The 18,027-nt window shown below is 44.9% G+C and overlaps 1 protein-coding gene across 9 annotated transcripts in view; it reads left to right on the forward strand.

Annotated features, from left to right (window-relative positions):
- Nucleotides 1-18,027, forward strand: part of FAM178B (family with sequence similarity 178 member B) — a 1,338,131-nt gene that overhangs the window by 822,358 nt on the left and 497,746 nt on the right. For all 9 annotated transcript variants that reach the window (XM_063931992.1, XM_063931993.1, XM_063931991.1 and 6 more), the window contains 2 exons: nucleotides 8,374-8,458; nucleotides 12,327-12,503. In XM_063931992.1, the coding sequence (XP_063788062.1) occupies nucleotides 8,374-8,458; nucleotides 12,327-12,503 (262 nt within the window). The remainder of the gene's footprint in view (nucleotides 1-8,373; nucleotides 8,459-12,326; nucleotides 12,504-18,027) is intronic.

Genomic DNA, 18,027 nt, shown 5'->3' on the forward strand with positions numbered 1-18,027 from the left:
CCACCAGTCATGCCTTTCCTTGCCACTTCGTGTTGTGAAATGCATATTGCCAATTTTACGTTTATTAGCAGATCATTTTATTTTTTTTCTTGGTTATTAATTTTTGCTTCTTGAATTTTACATGCCCTCTATTACACTGGGCATCGTCCTTAGCAGACGACGTTGATGGAATTGCATTGTCAACGTCATGACTGGTGGCAGCAGTAGCTTCAGCACTAGTAATAGGAACTGGAAGTGGTTCCTGATCTTTCACTATTTCCTTATCCAAATTTTTGTTCTCCATTTCACAGGACAGCACCTCTTTATTATTACAGCACACAGAATAGTGCCCCTTTATTTTCACAGCACCCCTGTATTTTAACAACACCCCTGTATTTTTACAGCATACAGGACAGGGCCAGTGTACCTTTATTTTACCAACACCCCTTTATTTTTACAGCATACAGGACAGGGCCAGTGTACCTTTATTTTAACAACACCCCTGTATTTTAACAGCATACAAGAAAGGACCAGCACCTCTGTATTTTAACAACACCCCAGGATTTTTACAGCATACAAGACAGGTCCAGCACCTCTGTATTTTAACAACACCCCTGGATTTTTGTCAGCATTCAAGACAGGGACACAGCACACCTGTATTTTCACAACACCCCTATATGTTAACAACACCCCTGTATTTTTACAGCATACAGGACAGGGTAAATGTACCTTTATTTCTCTGACGTCCTAGTGGATGCTGGGAACTCCGTAAGGACCATGGGGAATAGCGGCTCCGCAGGAGACTGGGCACAACCAAAGAAAGCTTTAGGTCACCTGGTGTGCACTGGCTCCTCCCACTATGACCCTCCTCCAAGCCTCAGTTAGATTTTGTGCCCGGCCGAGGTTGGATGCACACTAGGGGCTCTCCTGAGCTTCTAGAAAGAAAGTATAGAATTAGGTTTTTTATTTTCAGTGAGACCTGCTGGCAACAGGCTCACTGCAGCGAGGGACTAAGGGGAGAAGAAGCGAACCTGCCTGCTTGCAGCCAGCTTGGGCTTCTTAGGCTACTGGACACCATTAGCTCCAGAGGGATCGACCGCATGGAACTGGCCTTGGTGTTCGGTCCCGGAGCCGCGCCGCCGTCCCCCTTACAGAGCCAGAAGCAAGAAGAGGTCCGGAAAATCGGCGGCAGAAGACATCAGTCTTCACCAAGGTAGCGCACAGCACTGCAGCTGTGCGCCATTGCTCCTCATACACACTTCACACTCCGGTCACTGAGGGTGCAGGGCGCTTGGGGGGGGCGCCCTGAGCAGCAATAAAAACACCTTGGCTGGCAAAAATACCACAATATATAGCCCCAGAGGCTATATATGTGGTAAATACCCCTGCCAGAATCCAGAAAAAAGCGGGAGAAAGTCCGCGAAAAAGGGGCGGAGCTATCTCCCTCAGACACACTGGCGCCATTTTCTCTTCACAGTGCAGCTGGAAGAAAGCTCCCCAGGCTCTCCCCTGTAGTTTTCAGGCTCAAAGGGTTAAAAAGAGAGGGGGGGCACTAAATTTAGGCGCAATATTATATATACAAGCAGCTATTGGGGAAATTTCACTCAGTTATAGTGTTAATCCCCACATTATATAGCGCTCTGGTATGTGCTGGCATACTCTCTCTCTGTCTCCCCAAAGGGCTTTGTGGGGTCCTGTCCTCAGTCAGAGCATTCCCTGTGTGTGTGCGGTGTGTCGGTACGGCTGTGTCGACATGTTTAATGAGGAGGCTTATATGGTGACGGAGCAGATGCCGATAAATGTTATGTCGCCCCCTGTGGGGCCGACACCAGAGTGGATGGTTAGGTGAAAGGTATTAACCGACAGTGTCAACTCCTTACATAAAAGGGTGGATGACGTAACAGCTGTGGGACAGCCGGCTTCTCAGTCCGCGCCTGCCCAGGCGTCTCAAAGGCCATCAGGGGCTCAAAAACGCCCGCTCACTCAGATGGCAGACACAGATGTCGACACGGAGTCTGACTCCAGTGTCGACAAGGTTGAGACATATACACAATCCACTAGGAACATCCGTGACTTGATCCCGGCAATAAAAAATGTGTTACACATTTCTGACATTAACCCAAGTACCACTAAAAAAGGGTTTTATGTTTGGGGAGAAAAAGCAGGCAGTGTTTTGTTCCTCCATCAGATGAATGAATGAAGTGTGTGAAAAGCGTGGGTTCCCCCCGATAAGAAACTGGTAATTTCTAAAAAGTTACTGATGGCGTACCCTTTCCCGCCAGAGGATAAGTTACGCTGGGAGATATCCCCTAGGGTGGATAAGGCGCTCACACGGTTGTCAAAAAAGGTGGCACTGCCGTTTTAGGAACGGCCACTTTGAAGGTACCTGTTGATAAAAAGCAGGAGGCTATCCTGAAGTCTGTACTTACACACTCAGGTACTAGACTGAGACCTGCAGATCGTGCTGCTGCAGCGTGGTCGGTGACCCTGTCAAACATGAGAACATATTAAAGACGTCGTCTTATATATGAGGGATGCACAGAGGGATATTTTGCCGGCTGGCATCCAAAATGAATGTAATGTCCATTCTGTCAGGAGGGTATTAGAGACCTGTCACTGGACAGGTGATGCTGACTTTAAAAGGCGCATAGAGATTCTGCCTTATAAGGGTGAGGAATTATTTGGGGATGGTCTCTGGGACCTCGTATCCATTACCTCAGGTTTCCTCACAGACTAAGAAAGCACTGTATTATCAGGTACAGTCCTTTCGGCTTCAGAAAAGCAAGCGGGTCAAAGGCGCTTCCTTTCTGTACAGAGACATGGGAAGAGGGAAAAAGCTGCACCAGTCAGCCTGTTCCCAGAATCAAAATTCTTCTCTCGCTTCCTCTGAGTCCACAGCATGACGCGGGGGCTCCACAGGTGTAGCCAGGTACGGTGGGGGGCCATCTCAAAAATTTCAGCGATTAGTGGGCTCGCTCACAGGTGGATCCCTGTTTCATTCAAGTAGTATTTAAGGGGTACAAACTGGAATTCGAGATGTCTCCCCCCGCCGTTTCCTCAAATATGCCTTGCCGACAACTCCCTCAGGCAGGGAGGCTGCGCTAGAGGCAATTAATAAGCTGTATTCCCAGCAGGTAATACTCAAGGTGCCCCTACTTCAACAAGGACGGGGTTACTATTCCACACGGTTTGGGGTACCGAAACCGCATGGTTCGGTGTGACCCATTTTATATTTAAAATCCTTGAACACATACATAAAAAAATTCAAGTTCAAGATGGAATCGCTCAGGGCGGTTATTGCAAGCCTGGACGAGGGGGATTACATGGGATCCCGGGACATCAAGGATGCTTACCTGCATGTCCCCATTTACCATCCTCGCCAGGAGTACCTCAGATTTGTGGTACAGGATTACCATTACCAAGTCCAGACACTGCCGTTTGGACTGTACATGGCACCGAGGGTGTTTACCAAGGTAATGGCCGAAATGATGATACTCCGTCGAAAAAAGGGAGTTTTAATTATCCCGTACTTGGACAATCTCCTTATAAGGGCAAGGTCCAAGGAGCAGTTGCTAGTCGGGGTAGCACTATTTTGGAAAGTGCTACAACAGCACGGTTGGATTCTAAACAGTCCAAAGTCACAGCTGGTTCCTACGACACGTCTACTGTTCCTGGGGATGGTTCTGGACACAGAACAGAAATAAGTGTTTCTCCCGGAGGAGAAAGCCAAGGAGCTGTCATCTCTAGTCAGAGACCTCCTGAAGCCAAAACAGGTATCGGTGCATCATTGCACGCGAGTCCTGGGAAAAATGGTAGCTTCCTACGAAGCAATCCCATTCGGCAGGTTCCATGCAAGAACTTTTCAGTGGGACCTGTTGGACAAGTGGTCCGGATCACAGCTTCAGATGCATCGGCTGATAACCCTGTCTTCAAGGACCAGGGTATCTCTACTGTGGTGGCTGCAGAGTGCCCATCTTCAAGAGGGCCGCAGGTTCGGCATACAGGACTAGGTCCTAGTGACCATGGATGCCAGCCTTTGAGGCTGGGGGGCAGTCACACAGAGAAGAAACTTCCAGGGACTTTGGTCAAGTCAGGTGATTTCCCTACACATAAATATTCTGGAACTGAGGGCCATTTACAATGCCCTGAGTCAGGCAAGGCCTCTGCTTCAAAACCAGCCGGTACTGATCCAATCAGACAACATCACGGCAGTCGCCCATGTAAACCAACGGGGCGGCACAAGAAGCAGGATGGCGATGGCAGAAGCCACAAGGATTCTCCGATGGGCGGAAAATCATGTGTTAACACTGTCAGCAGTGTTCATTCCCGGAGTGGACGACTGGGAAGCAGATCTTCTCAGCAGACACGACCTCCACCCGGGAGAGTGGGGATTTCATCCAGAAGTCTTCCAAAGGATTGTACACCATTGGGAAAGGCCACAGGTGGACATGATGGCGTCCCGCCTCAACAAAAAGCTATAAAAGATATTGCGCCAGGTCAAAGGACCCTCAGGCGATAGCTGTGGACGCTCTGGTAACACCGTGGGTGTACCAGTCGGTTTATGTGTTCCCCCCTCTGCCTCTCATACAAAAGGTACTGAGAATAATAGGAAGGCGAGGAATAAGAACGATACTCGTGGTTCCGGATTGGCCAAGAAGAGCTTGGTACCCAGAACTTCAAGAAATTATATCAGAGGACCCATGGCCTCTGCCGCTCAGACAGGACCTGCGGCAGCAGGGGCCCTTTCTGTTCCAAGACTTACCGCGGCTACGTTTTGACGGCATGGCGGTTGAACGCCGGATCCTAAAGGAAAAGGGCATTCCGGAGGAAGTCATTCCTACGCTGATTCAAGCCAGGAAAGATGTAACTGCAAAACATTATCACCGCATATGGAGAAAATATGTTGCTTGGTGTGAGGCCAAAAAAGGCCCCAACACAGGAATTTCAACTAGCTCGATTTCTGCATTTCCTACAAGCAGGAGTGTCTATGGGCCTAAAATTAGGCTCCATTAAGGTACAGATCTCGGCTCTGTCGATTTTCTTCCAGAAAGAACTAGCTTCAGTACCTGAAGTTCAGACATTGTAAAAGGAGTGCTGCATATTCAGCCCCCGGTTGTGCCTCCAGTGGCACCTTGGGTTCTCAACGTGGTGTTGAGTTTCTTAAAATCACATTGGTGTGAGCCACTAAAAACCGTGGATCTAAAATATCTCACGCGGAAAGTGGTCATGTTATTGGCCTTGGCTTCGGCCAGGCGTGTATCAGACTTGGCGGCTTTGTCATATAAAAGTCCTTATCTGATTTTCCATATGGATAGGGCAGAATTGAGGACTCGTCCCCAGTTTCTCCCTAAGGTGATATCAGCTTTTCACTTGAACCAACCTATTGTAGTGCCTGCGGCTACTAGGGACTTGGAGGATTCCAAGTTACTGGACGTAGTCAGGGCCTTGAAAAATTATGTTTCCAGGACGGCTAGAGTCAGGAGAACTGACTCGCTGTTTATCCTGTATGCACCCAGCAAACTGGGTGCTCCTGCTTCTAAGCAGACTATTGCTCGCTGGATTTGTAGCACAATTCAGCTGGCGCATTCTGCGGCTGGACTACCGCAGCCAAAATCTGTAAAAGCCCATTCCACAAGGAAGGTGGGCTCATCTTGGGCAGCTGCCCGAGGGGTCTCGGCTTTCCAACTTTGCCGAGCTGCAACTTGGTCAGGGGCAAACACGTTTGCTAAATTCTACAAAATTGATACCCTGGCTGAGGAGGACCTGGAGTTCTCTCATTCGGTACTGCAGAGTCATCCGCACTCTCCCGCCCGTTTGGGAGCTTTGGTATAATCCCCATGGTCCTTACGGAGTTCCCAGCATCCACTAGGACGTCAGAGAAAATAAGATTTTACTCACCGGTAAATCTATTTCTCGTAGTCCGTAGTGGATGCTGGGCGCCCATCCCAAGTGCGGATTGTCTGCAATACTTGTATATAGTTATTGCCTAACTAAAGGGTTATTGTTGAGCCATCTGTTGAGAGGCTCAGTTATATTTCATACTGTTAACTGGGTATAGTATCACGAGTTATACGGTGTGATTGGTGTGGCTGGTATGAGTCTTACCCAGGATTCAAAATCCTTCCTTATTATGTCAGCTCGTCCGGGCACAGTGTCCTAACTGAGGCTTGGAGGAGGGTCATAGTGGGAGGAGCCAGTGCACACCAGGTGACGTAAAGCTTTCTTTGGTTGTGCCCAGTCTCCTGCGGAGCCGCTATTCCCCATGGTCCTTACGGAGTTCCCAGCATCCACTACGGACTACGAGAAATAGATTTACCGGTGAGTAAAATCTTATTTTTAACAACATCCCTGCATTTTTAAAGCATACAAGACAGGGACACAGCACCCCTGTATTTTTACAGCATACAGGACAGGACCAGCACCTCTGTATTTTAACAACACCCCTGGATTTTTACAGCATACAAGACAGGGACACAGCACTCCTGTATTTTCACAACACCCCTATATGTTAACAACACCCCTGTATTTTTACAGCATACAGGACAGGGTAAGTGTACCTTTATTTTAACAACACCCCTGTATTTGTACAGCATACACGACAGGGCCAGTGTACCTTTATTTTAATAACACTCCTGCATTTTTACAGCATACAAGACAGGGACACAGCACCCCTGTATTTTTACAGCATACAGGACTGGACCAGCACCTCGATATTTTAACAACACCCCAGTATCTTTACAGCATACAGGACAGGGCCAGCACCCCTGTATTTTAACAACACCCCTGTAATTTTATAGCATACAGGACAGGACCAGCACCCCTGTATTTTTACAGCATACTGGACAGGGCCAGCGCCCCTGTTTTTTAACAAAACCCCTGTATTTTTACAGTATGCAAGACAGGGCCAGTGTACCTTTATTTATACAACTTCTCTGTATTTTTAGGCTTAGTGGGGTTGGACACCGCACTGGATTTTTGTTTGCGGAGGGTTTTGCATATGCCTTCGCAGGTACCAACAATATGTAACAAATAAATGATGAGTCTTTTGTTTTCCTTCCAAAACTACGACCTCTGCATTTTTGACAGCATACGGGACAGTGCCCCTGTACAGCACAGGACAGCATCACCAGTGTACAGCACCCATAACAGCACAGGACAGCACCCCTAACAGCACCCCTAAAGAGCACACACTGACCCCACCCGACGCCACCACCCACAGAGAGGCAGAGATCTGTCTCCCTCACTCTCCAAGTCCGGAGTGAAAATGGCGGCTACCCGCGGCTTCTTATATGGAATCCAAAACCGGCGAGAATCTGACAGCGGGATAATTACGTTTTCCCTCATTCTGGGATCCGAGTCTGGCGGGAAGTCCTGAGAATGACTCGGTTCCCAACTCGGATCGTGAAGTTCGGGGGAGATCCGAACCCGCTCATATTTAGTTTTTAGACTTGCAAGTGAGAGCCATCAGTCTGTGTTCACTTTTTTTTTAAAGTCCCGTAAATTGACCCAAATATACAGTATACCCCAAATTTTATGACAGCACTTATTTTACTGAAAAAAAATAGCTTTCTATAATTTTTTTAACTTTCTATTTTTTTAAATTTAACTTAATTTAATTACACCAAATACTTTTATTATAACCAATAATAGACTTTTAATAATAATAATAATGTTTTTCTATATTCGTTTTGCTCTTTGGAGGGTACAGGCAGATTTCATAATTTTCACCTATCCTTATCACCGCTTTTGCTGGCTAGAATTATCGCACGAATCCTGCTTTCACCATTTTGTAATAGGATCGGGCGCATATCCGTTTTCATGGCAATTTTTGTGTGATAGACGTGAAAAAAATTAACTCGAAAAATTGCCGCGATTTCGCGGATAATAGGATACTGCCCCAAGTCTCCAGTGTATCCAGGTCTGATATTCTATCGGACACAGACCACCTCAAAAATCCTACTTTGCCAGTCTTTGTCGGTTCCTTTGTTCTGTTTTAGCAGTCCAGCTGGTTCTCCTGTTCCTAGTATCGGATCTTCTGCTATCATTGTTGCCGTCATCTTCAAGACTTTTACGCAGAACTATCTGTGATCCTGTCCAGGGGCAGGAACTTTATAATATCACCTAGCTTCTTGCACTCAGGTCCTCCTCCCAGTCCTACCCTAGACCTCAGTCCGGGAACACAAACTAGTCCAGACTTATTTTCTGCTACTCTGTTATTGCGAAATGTTTCTATGTTTGTCCCTTATGGTACTGCAGATACTTAGTAGCACCTTATAAGTGAAAGATAACAATAGTAACTGTGTGGTTCATTAGAATTTTAGACTACCAGCTGAGGCTACTAATTTGTCTAATAAATATTGATTAATAACCATCAATTATTTCTCTCTCTCCTAGATATACCCTATCTATGTTGGAGAAAGTGGGTCAAGACCATCCATACTCACTTGTCTTAGTGAAGAACTTAAACAACATCTTTAAGGTGACGTAGCCCTTTTTGTTAGCAGTTGCCTTTCTTATTAGCTTAACATAGTTAGAAAACTGCAAGAAGATCATTTACTAATGGCAAAAGCCAAGTAAATAAATGTTATTCCTGCGCTTAGCATTAAGCATTACATGCTAATGGTCAATCCTTGTGGACTAAATTCAACTAGACTTGGACGGTCAGACCCATGGGCTGTTAGCGTGGTAGAAAGGAGACCACACGCACAACCTGATAGAAGTTATTAGCCGTCATCCTCCAACCACATTTTCTGGCATGTCTCCATCTCGTAAGGACCATTATCAAAAGTACAGTAATTTTCCAACAAGTATACACCACTATAGTGGGCTGAAATGTTGTCAAAAGGTCACCAATAACAATGTCGGCACCATAATGTCAACAGCTCGGACATTGTTAAAATGTCTTCGGGTGAAATGTAGATTAAAATTCCACAATGTTTTAACACTTTCCCATATTACATAAATACTGTATTTAGTAAGTGACATCAGGAACGATAGGCAATCGTTAAGGATATTTGTTTACCAAATTTGTGAATAAATCACAATATATTGTCCCATGGGGAAGCAGTTAGTTTCCTGGCTTTCGGGATCCTGGCGGTCAGGATACCGACGCCGAAATCCCGACAGCCAAGGGAAACCCGGCGGTTGGAATCCCAGCTGTGGCCCGGGATCCCCACTCAGGGGGTGGTCCATGCCACCGTCCATGGTGGAATAAATCATTGCACCGGGCCTGAAGCGTGGTGAGCCTGCGAGGGGACATGCTGCGCTTGCCGTTGGGATCCCGTCTGTCAGGATTCCGGCGTCAGTCTTATGACCGTCGGGATCGCATACTGAATCCGTCCCATTGTGAAAATAGAGTTAAGACATTTCAGTAATAAACAGGTTAGAGCCTGGATATGTAGTACAGCAACCACCAACCAGTGTTACAAAATCATTTTGGCAGAAAAACACAATTGCTATGGCACATGAAATAATAGTTCCCATATAAAACCCACCTAAAGATAGTTTAAATTCTGGTCAGGTAATCATCCATAATTCTGAATACACAGGATGTATAGCATACATTGAAAGAAACTCAATATCCGTTTATAAGGATTGTGTATAGAGATCCGTATGATCAGGTGAAATAGTATAACAAATCCAGAGGTACCCTTCAGTTTTCAAAACACAAATGGCTGCTGCAAGCCATGTGTCATACAGTGAATAACATGTGAGCAGATTCGTTGTTAAAACCTCTGGGTTTGGAATAAAGGCATGGGCATCTACTGTTGAGAGATTCCTTGCTAGTATGACTGAAACATGGTATTGCAGATAGAGCTGTAAGGAAGAAAATTGAATCTGAATGAGAGTGCCTGAAAATGAGGTGTAGGACAGTAAGGAGTTGTTTCAGAGTTTGCAGTGGACTAAGGCTGGGCAGCCCCAAACAGGGATCCCCTACCTCTGGATTAGAGAAAGGAGATAGACACAATGTAAGACTCGATATCCTCAGGCTGCCTGTTGCAAAGTGCACAGAAAGGGAAGGTACCTGGTATTTCCAGAAAAGATGGAGTTGCAACCACTGAGAAAGCCCCTATCTGATGTTCATCTGTCAACCGCCAAAGGAGGGGTAGCAGGTACCGCTACTTCCCTCCACGGCAATCCCATATCTTCCGCTCACATGTCATTCACTGTTTGACACATGGCTTGCAGCAGCCATTTGTGTTTTGAAAACTGAAGGGTACCTCTGGATTTTTTTATACAATCTCACCTGATCATACTGATCTCTGGGCCTGATTCAGTAAGGATTGCATTTGCAAAGCTGCTCGCAATGCAATCCTTAGCAATGCAAATGTAGGAGGAGGTGCATAGCAATACTTCAATCACATGCAGGATGAACATTGCAATGTTCATCTGCGACGGCAGACTGAGTAAGCCTGAGCTTACTCAGACAGTTGTGATACAGAAGATGGATATTAAAAAGATAGACAGTCATTAGGTCGACAGTCAAAAGGTCAATAGGGTCAAAAGATTAACAGACAAAAAAATTTGGGTGTTGTTTTGTGTTTTTAAACATTTTTCACCCCAATTTGATGAAATGCAGCCCCGCTTTGCTCGCCACAAGGTTACAAATGGTGATAGTTTTTGGCATGGATAGTCAGTTTGAGGAAATGCGCTTGCTGGCCACGCTTCGGGCTCGGTAGCTCACTCTACTTCGCTCGCCACAAGGTTACTAAAGGTGATAGTTTGTGACATGGGTAGAAAATGCAGCAAGTTGTAAAGATGTTAAAAAAAAAAAAATTCGGACTTTTGACCCAATCGACCTTTTGATTGTTGACCTTTTGACCTGGTCGACCTTTTGACCCTTTAGACCTTTTTAGTGTAGATCTACAGACCAGATACCACTCTGATTACCTGTCACAGGACGACTTGCGAGGCCAAGTAAACTGCTTCTCGCGACACAGTCCTTGGCCTCGCCACTCCCGGAAAATGGGGGCGACACACCCCTGTTTTTGGCAACACTAGCCTCTTCCGCCCCTCTCCTCAAAAGTGTCTGCCTGTCAATCAGGAAGAAGCGTTCACAACCCTGTGATGCGATCGCAGGACCCATTCTGCACATACGCAGAATGGGTTCTGCGCATGCACAGTTTCCTGACTATTGGAAAACTGCGCGTTGGATCGCTTATGAATTACGCCCTCTATACACAATTCTTATGTATGGATATTGAGTTTCTTCCAATCTATGCTATGCATCCCTGTGTATTCAGAATTATGGATGATTACCTGAACACAATTTAAATTATCTTTAGTTGGATTTTGTATGGGAACAATTATTTCACCTGCCAAATAGATTCGTTTTTTTCTGCCGGAATGATTTTGTAACATTATTGATTGCTGTTCTATATATCCAGGATCTAACTTGTATATTACTGAAATGTCTTACCTCTATTTTCACCACAAGACAATATAATTTGATTTATTATGAAATTGGGTAAATATGTCCTTACTGATTGCCTATTGTTCCTAATGTCACTTACTAAATATTTATGAGATACTAGTAACCAGCCCATCAAATTGATGGAACAACTTAACCGTAATCTCAGTGCAAACGCTTGAATTCCCCCCATAGAGGTGAGGAGCAGCATTAGCCTTTTATTATATTGGATGGGAAAGTGTTGAAACATAGTGGAATTTTAAACCCATATCCAGACAGATGTAATTCGAGACCAGACTTGTGTATTATGTCAAACACTGCTCTGGCCTATCACATCAGTTATTTCAGACCTTTATGAACAGGGTAGAATACCATTTCTTTTGTATGTCGCATTTTTTATTTGTATGCAAGACCTTTTTCAAATTTGTTAACCCATATTATTAAAAATTAAGCTTTATTTTGTATTACAAAGTATATTTTGGTGGACCAGTTTCCCAACCAGTAGAGTACCTTTTTCTTTTTTTGTTACTAAGTATCTGCTTTTAACTTACAGAGTTCATGGCTATTAGTTACTGTAGGTAGGAATTTATCATAGTTCTGTTTTTAAAAACACATTCACTTTGAGAGTTAGGGGAATTCTTTACACCTGGTAGTCTAATAAAAGAATATTTGTTTTGTGCAGTGATGACTTTGTATTGTCAGAAGTTTTGCTGACTGGAAATAGGTCTTCCTGTTGCATAAGAATAGAAGGAAGTTCTCTCTTGACACTTTCCTTGCTCTGGAGATGAGGAGCAATCCTTTGAGGAAGGGCCCTACCCTTACTAAATTCCAGCTCCTCTCACCTCCTAAAACCTTGAGAATATTTATAAAGCAACCTACTGACGCACATATCCTCTGAGTTAATGAATGTCCCCTCCTTTCTGCATTTCCTCCTCAGTTCCTGACATTGTGCGCCATTGAAAGCCCCTACTGCTTCTCAGACAACGATCTTTTAATCTTCATCCCAATCCTGTGTAAAGTCAGCTTGGACATCAATGTGAATAAACAACCTATGGAGGATCTGAGACAGCTTCTTCTCATATTGTTGAATAATGTGACAGATTGGCAGACTCAGGTATCCTAAGATGTATATAATTTTTTTTGTATACAAAAAATATATAACTTCTATAAACTGTCATATAAGTAGAAAAGAGCTCTGGCCAAAAATTGGCACATAGGTAATAGATCAACCAATTTTTTATTTACAAGTAAAAATTCTGATAACATGAGCAATACTATATAGATCACGTTAGCACTAGATTGCTTCCTATCATCTGTGAAAATCTGGATCAACCAATATCACTTACTCTACGGGGGGGTATTCAATTAGTGCTTTTTTTTTTTGACCAGTCAAAAGAACGCCAGTTTTCGCCAGTTTTTTACATTCGACCTATTCAATGCTCGTGCCGTTTTTTCGACGAGCCGAAATATCCGGCACTGGCAAAAACCACATGTATCCGTGAATTTGCCACGATACACGTGTTTTGGCGAATTTGTGGGCATTTTCACCCATTTTTTTGGCGCAATTTTTGGCGATAAAAAAAAAAAGTGAAATGGCATGGGCGAAAAAATGTAATAAAAAACAGTCGAAAACGCCCGCAATTGAAGGTTGAGTGAGAGCTTTGTAGATGAAAGTGAGGAGTTTCAACTGGATCCTGTAGGAGTATAAACTGAATCTTGTATTAGATAGGTAGCGAGTGGAGACATCAGCAGAAAGTCGAGATAGAGAGGTATGATAGAAAGATCAGTCTAGCAGCAACATAAAAGAGAGATTGGAGAGGAGAGGAGCGGTTGAGGGGAGGATCAGCAGTAGAGTAGAGTTGATAAGAAAATCACAGATTACTGTGCATGCTAAGGAGGACTGTACCTTGCAGCTATTTAATCAGCAGTGACCCAGTTCTTGCATATTATAAAATTTTTCCTTCTGTTAACTATGAGAAACCAACAACACATACACTTTCTCCTCACTTCTCTTGAGACTTAAAAGCCCTAAAAAACGATTGCACTTTACCTGAAGTAGAGTTAGCAGTGGGCTCAGCTAGAGGTCTTTATACAGATCATATATCTCTATGGTAACACGTCCTTTGTGCAGGGTACACTTAAAGCGTAGCAAGTGCTATATTTAATGTGTACATATTTTAAATGTAGCTATAAAAGAGGAGATCTGCGATGTCTGTAATAGCATGTGTTCTATATACACTAGGTAAAACAATCCTTTTACCTTCTTACATACAAAGTTTTCAGTTGCTCCCTCGACACCTCCATCTCTCACTAAATCTCTGTTCACACTCCCTCCCACCAACTCTGCTGCTGACTCCACTTACTCTCGCATTCAAGGTTACTCTTGTGCTGTCCCATTGCTCTAGAACTCACTCCCTTGTCTTATCAGACTATCTTCCAGCACCCACACCATCATATGAACCCTCTTACCTTCCCATAATTAAATACTGAAACCATCTGATCCGATTGGTATTTTTTTTTTTTTTTTACTAAACACTGAGCAACATCCCCAAACAGGTAATTTCAACTTTAAACTTGACATTTATTTTGCACGGTCTGGACATGGCTACTAATAACAAATGCACAGACAAAATTCTTAAAGCTATGAGTGCAAATGCTAGGAGCTTGGGAGACAAAATTCCAGAACTAATTGCGATAATGACAAGGGATAACCTGGATTTTGTCGCAATTACAGAGTCATGGTGCAACGAGAATCATGACTGGGACATAGCTATACCAGGATACAATTTATTTAGGAAGGATAGAATAGGAAGAATAGGAGGAGGGGTAGCAATGTATGTAAAAAAAAGCATAAATGCTTTGGGTCACCATAGAAACCGGGGAGAAGGATGTTATTCGCATTGGGGTGATCTATAGACCACCAGGCCAGGGGCAGGATTTGGACAGGAACCTATTGTTGGACATCACTAAAATGGCTTTAAAGGGAGAAGTCATAATCATGGGACACTTTAATTTACCTGATGTAAATTGGGAGGGGTCTTTTGCAAGTTCAGCTACAAGTGGCAAATTTCTACATTCCTTACAGGGAGCATCTCTCAAGCAATTGGTGATGGAGCCCACTCGCAAAGATTCAATATTAGATTTAATTCTTACAAATGGTGATAGGATATCCGACATATATGTGGGTGAGCACCTGGGATCCAGTGATCATCAAGCAGTATGGTTTACTATAAAGACAGGATCCAACTCCTGTCACACAAAAACAAAGGTGTTGGATTTTAGAAATGCTGATTTTGCAAAAATGGGGAGATGTTTAAGTGATTCATTGGCGGACTGGTGGAACTTGGAAGGAGTGCAGGAGAGGTGGGAAAAACTGAAAAGTGCAATACTAAGTGCAACTGATCTTTGTATCAAAAGGGTTAGGAAAAGCACCAGGAAAAGGAAGCCAGTGTGGTTCACAAAAGACGTAGCAACTAGTGTGAAAGCGAAAAAGATGGCTTTTAGGAAATACAAACAAACTCAATATAATAACGACAAAGAGGTGTATCTTGACAGACGGAAGGATGCTAAGAAAGTGATCAGACGTGCAAAGGCAGAAGCTGAGGAAAAAATGGCCCAGTCAGTAGATAAAGGGGGCAAAACTTTTTTTAAGTATATAAGCAAAAGGAGAAAATCAAATGGAGGAATAATAAGACTTAAGACAGAGAGTGAGCATTTGGTGGAGGGAGACAAGGCAATAGCAGAACACCTAAATAATTATTTTTGCTCAGTATTTACTACAGAGGAAGGGATGGGGCCACAGTTAAGTTGCAAGGACATTCATAAAAATAAGGCAGATGAAAGTACATTTACAGAGGAGAAGGTCCTAACAGAACTTTCAAAACTAAAAGTGGATAAATCAATGGGACCAGATGGGATACACTCAAGGATACTCAAAGAGCTAAAAGATGTGCTGGTTACACCTTTAACAGAATTTTCTCTAACGTCCTAGTGGATGCTGGGGACTCCGTCAGGACCATGGGGAATAGCGGCTCCGCAGGAGACAGGGCACAAAAAGTAAGCTTTTAGGATCACATGGTGTGTACTGGCTCCTCCCCCTATGACCCTCCTCCAAGCCTCAGTTAGGTTTTTGTGCCCGTCCGAGCAGGGTGCAATCTAGGTGGCTCTCATAAAGAGCTGCTTAGAAAAAGTTTTTTAGGTTTCTTATTTTCAGTGAGTCCTGCTGGCAACAGGCTCATTGCTACGAGGGACTTAGGGGAGAGAAGTGAACTCACCTGCGTGCAGGATGGATTTGCTTCTTAGGCTACTGGACACCATTAGCTCCAGAGGGATCGAACACAGGCCCAGCCATGGAGTCCGGTCCCGGAGCCGTGCCGCCGACCCCCCTTGCAGATGCCGAAGTTGAAGAGGTCCAGAGGTCCGGAAACAGGCAGCAGAAGACTTTCAGTCTTCATAAGGTAGCGCACAGCACTGCAGCTGTGCGCCATTGTTGTCGGCACACTTCACACCAGCGGTCACTGAGGGTGCAGGGCGCTGGGGGGGGCGCCCTGGGCAGCAATGTATAATACCTTTTTCTATGGCTAAAATACATCACATATAGCCCTTGAGGCTATATGGATGTATTTAACCCCTGCCATATATCGCAAACTCCGGGAGAAGAGCCCGCCATTTTAGGGGGCGGGGCCTATTCTCCTCAGCACACAGCGCCATTTTCCTGCTCAGCTCCGCTGTGAGGAAGGCTCCCAGAACTCTCCCCTGCACTGCACTACAGAAACAGGGTAAAACAGAGAAGGGGGGCATATTTTGGCGATATTTTTATATATATTAAGCGCATATAACAGAAACAACACCTTTTAGGGTTGTTTATATACATTTTTATAGCGCTTTGGTGTGTGCTGGCAAACTCTCCCTCTGTCTCCCCAAAGGGCTAGTGGGGTCCTGTCTTCGATAAGAGCATTCCCTGTGTGTCTGCTGTGTGTCGGTACGTGTGTGTCGACATGTATGAGGACGATGTTGGTGTGGAGGCGGAGCAATTGCCGGTAATGGTGATGTCACCCCCTAGGGAGTCGACACCGGAATGGATGGCTTTAATTATGGAATTACGTGATAATGTTAGCACGCTGCAAAAGCCAGTTGACGACATGAGACGGCCGGAAAACCAGTTAGTACCTGTCCAGGCGTCTCAGGCACCGTCAGGGGCTGTAAAACGTCCCTTACCTCAGTCAGTCGACACAGGTACCGACACAGATGAATCTAGTGTCGACGGTGAAGAAAGAAACGTATTTTCCAATAGGGCCACACGTTATATGATCACGGCAATGAAGGAGGCTTTGCATATCTCTGATACTGCAGGTACCTCAAAGGGGGGTATTATGTGGGGTGTGAAAAAACTACCTGTAGCTTTTCCAGAATCAGGGGAATTGAATGACGTGTGTGATGAAGCGTGGGTTAACCCCGATAGAAAACTGCTAATTTCAAAGAAGTTATTGGCATTATACCCTTTCCCACCAGAGGTTAGGGCGCGCTGGGAAACACCCCCTAGGGTGGATAAGGCGCTCACACGCTTATCAAAACAAGTGGCGTTACCGTCTCCTGATACGGCCGCCCTCAAGGATCCAGCTGATAGGAGGCTGGAAACTACCCTGAAGAGTATATACACACATACTGGTGTTATACTGCGACCAGCAATAGCCTCAGCCTGGATGTGCAGTGCTGGGGTGGTGTGGTCGGATTCCCTGACTGAAAATATTGATACCCTGGATAGGGACAGTATTTTATTGACTATAGAGCAATTAAAGGATGCTTTTCTTTATATGCGAGATGCTCAGAGGGATATTTGCACTCTGGCATCGAGAGTAAGTGCGATGTCCATATCTGCCAGAAGAAGTTTATGGAGGCGACAGTGGTCAGGTGATGCGGATTCCAAACGGCATATGGAAGTATTGCCGTATAAAGGAGAGGAATTATTTGGGGTCGGTCTATCGGATCTGGTGGCCACGGCAACAGCCGGAAAATCCACTTTTTTACCTCAGGTCACCTCCCAACAGAAAAAGACACCGTCTTTTCAGCCGCAGTCCTTTCGTTCCTATAAGAACAAGCGGGCAAAAGGACAGTCATATTTGCCCAGAGGCAAAGGAAGGGGTAAGAGGGTGCAGCAAGCAACTACTTCCCACGAACAGAAGCCCTCCCCGGCTTCTACAAAGCCCTCAGCATGACGCTGGGGCTGTGCAAGCGGACTCAGGGGCGGTGGGGGGTCGACTAAAGATTTTCAGCACACAGTGGGCGCGCTCACAGGTGGACCCTTGGATCCTGCAGGTAGTATCTCAGGGTTACAAGTTGGAATTCGAAAAGTCTCCCCCTCGCCGGTTCCTAAAGTCTGCTTTACCAACGTCTCCCTCAGAAAGGGCGACGGTATTGGAAGCCATTCACAAGCTGTTTTCTCAGCAGGTGATAGTCAAGGTACCCCTCCTACAACAGGGAAAGGGGTATTATTCCACACTATTTGTGGTACCGAAGCCGGACGGTTCGGTAAGACCTATTCTAAATCTGAAATCCTTGAACCTGTACATACAGAAATTCAAGTTCAAGATGGAGTCACTCAGAGCAGTGATAGCGAATCTGGAAGAAGGGGACTTCAT

This window comes from Pseudophryne corroboree, chromosome 6 (genome assembly GCF_028390025.1).
Source record: "Pseudophryne corroboree isolate aPseCor3 chromosome 6, aPseCor3.hap2, whole genome shotgun sequence".
NCBI classification, from domain to species: Eukaryota; Metazoa; Chordata; class Amphibia; order Anura; family Myobatrachidae; genus Pseudophryne; species Pseudophryne corroboree.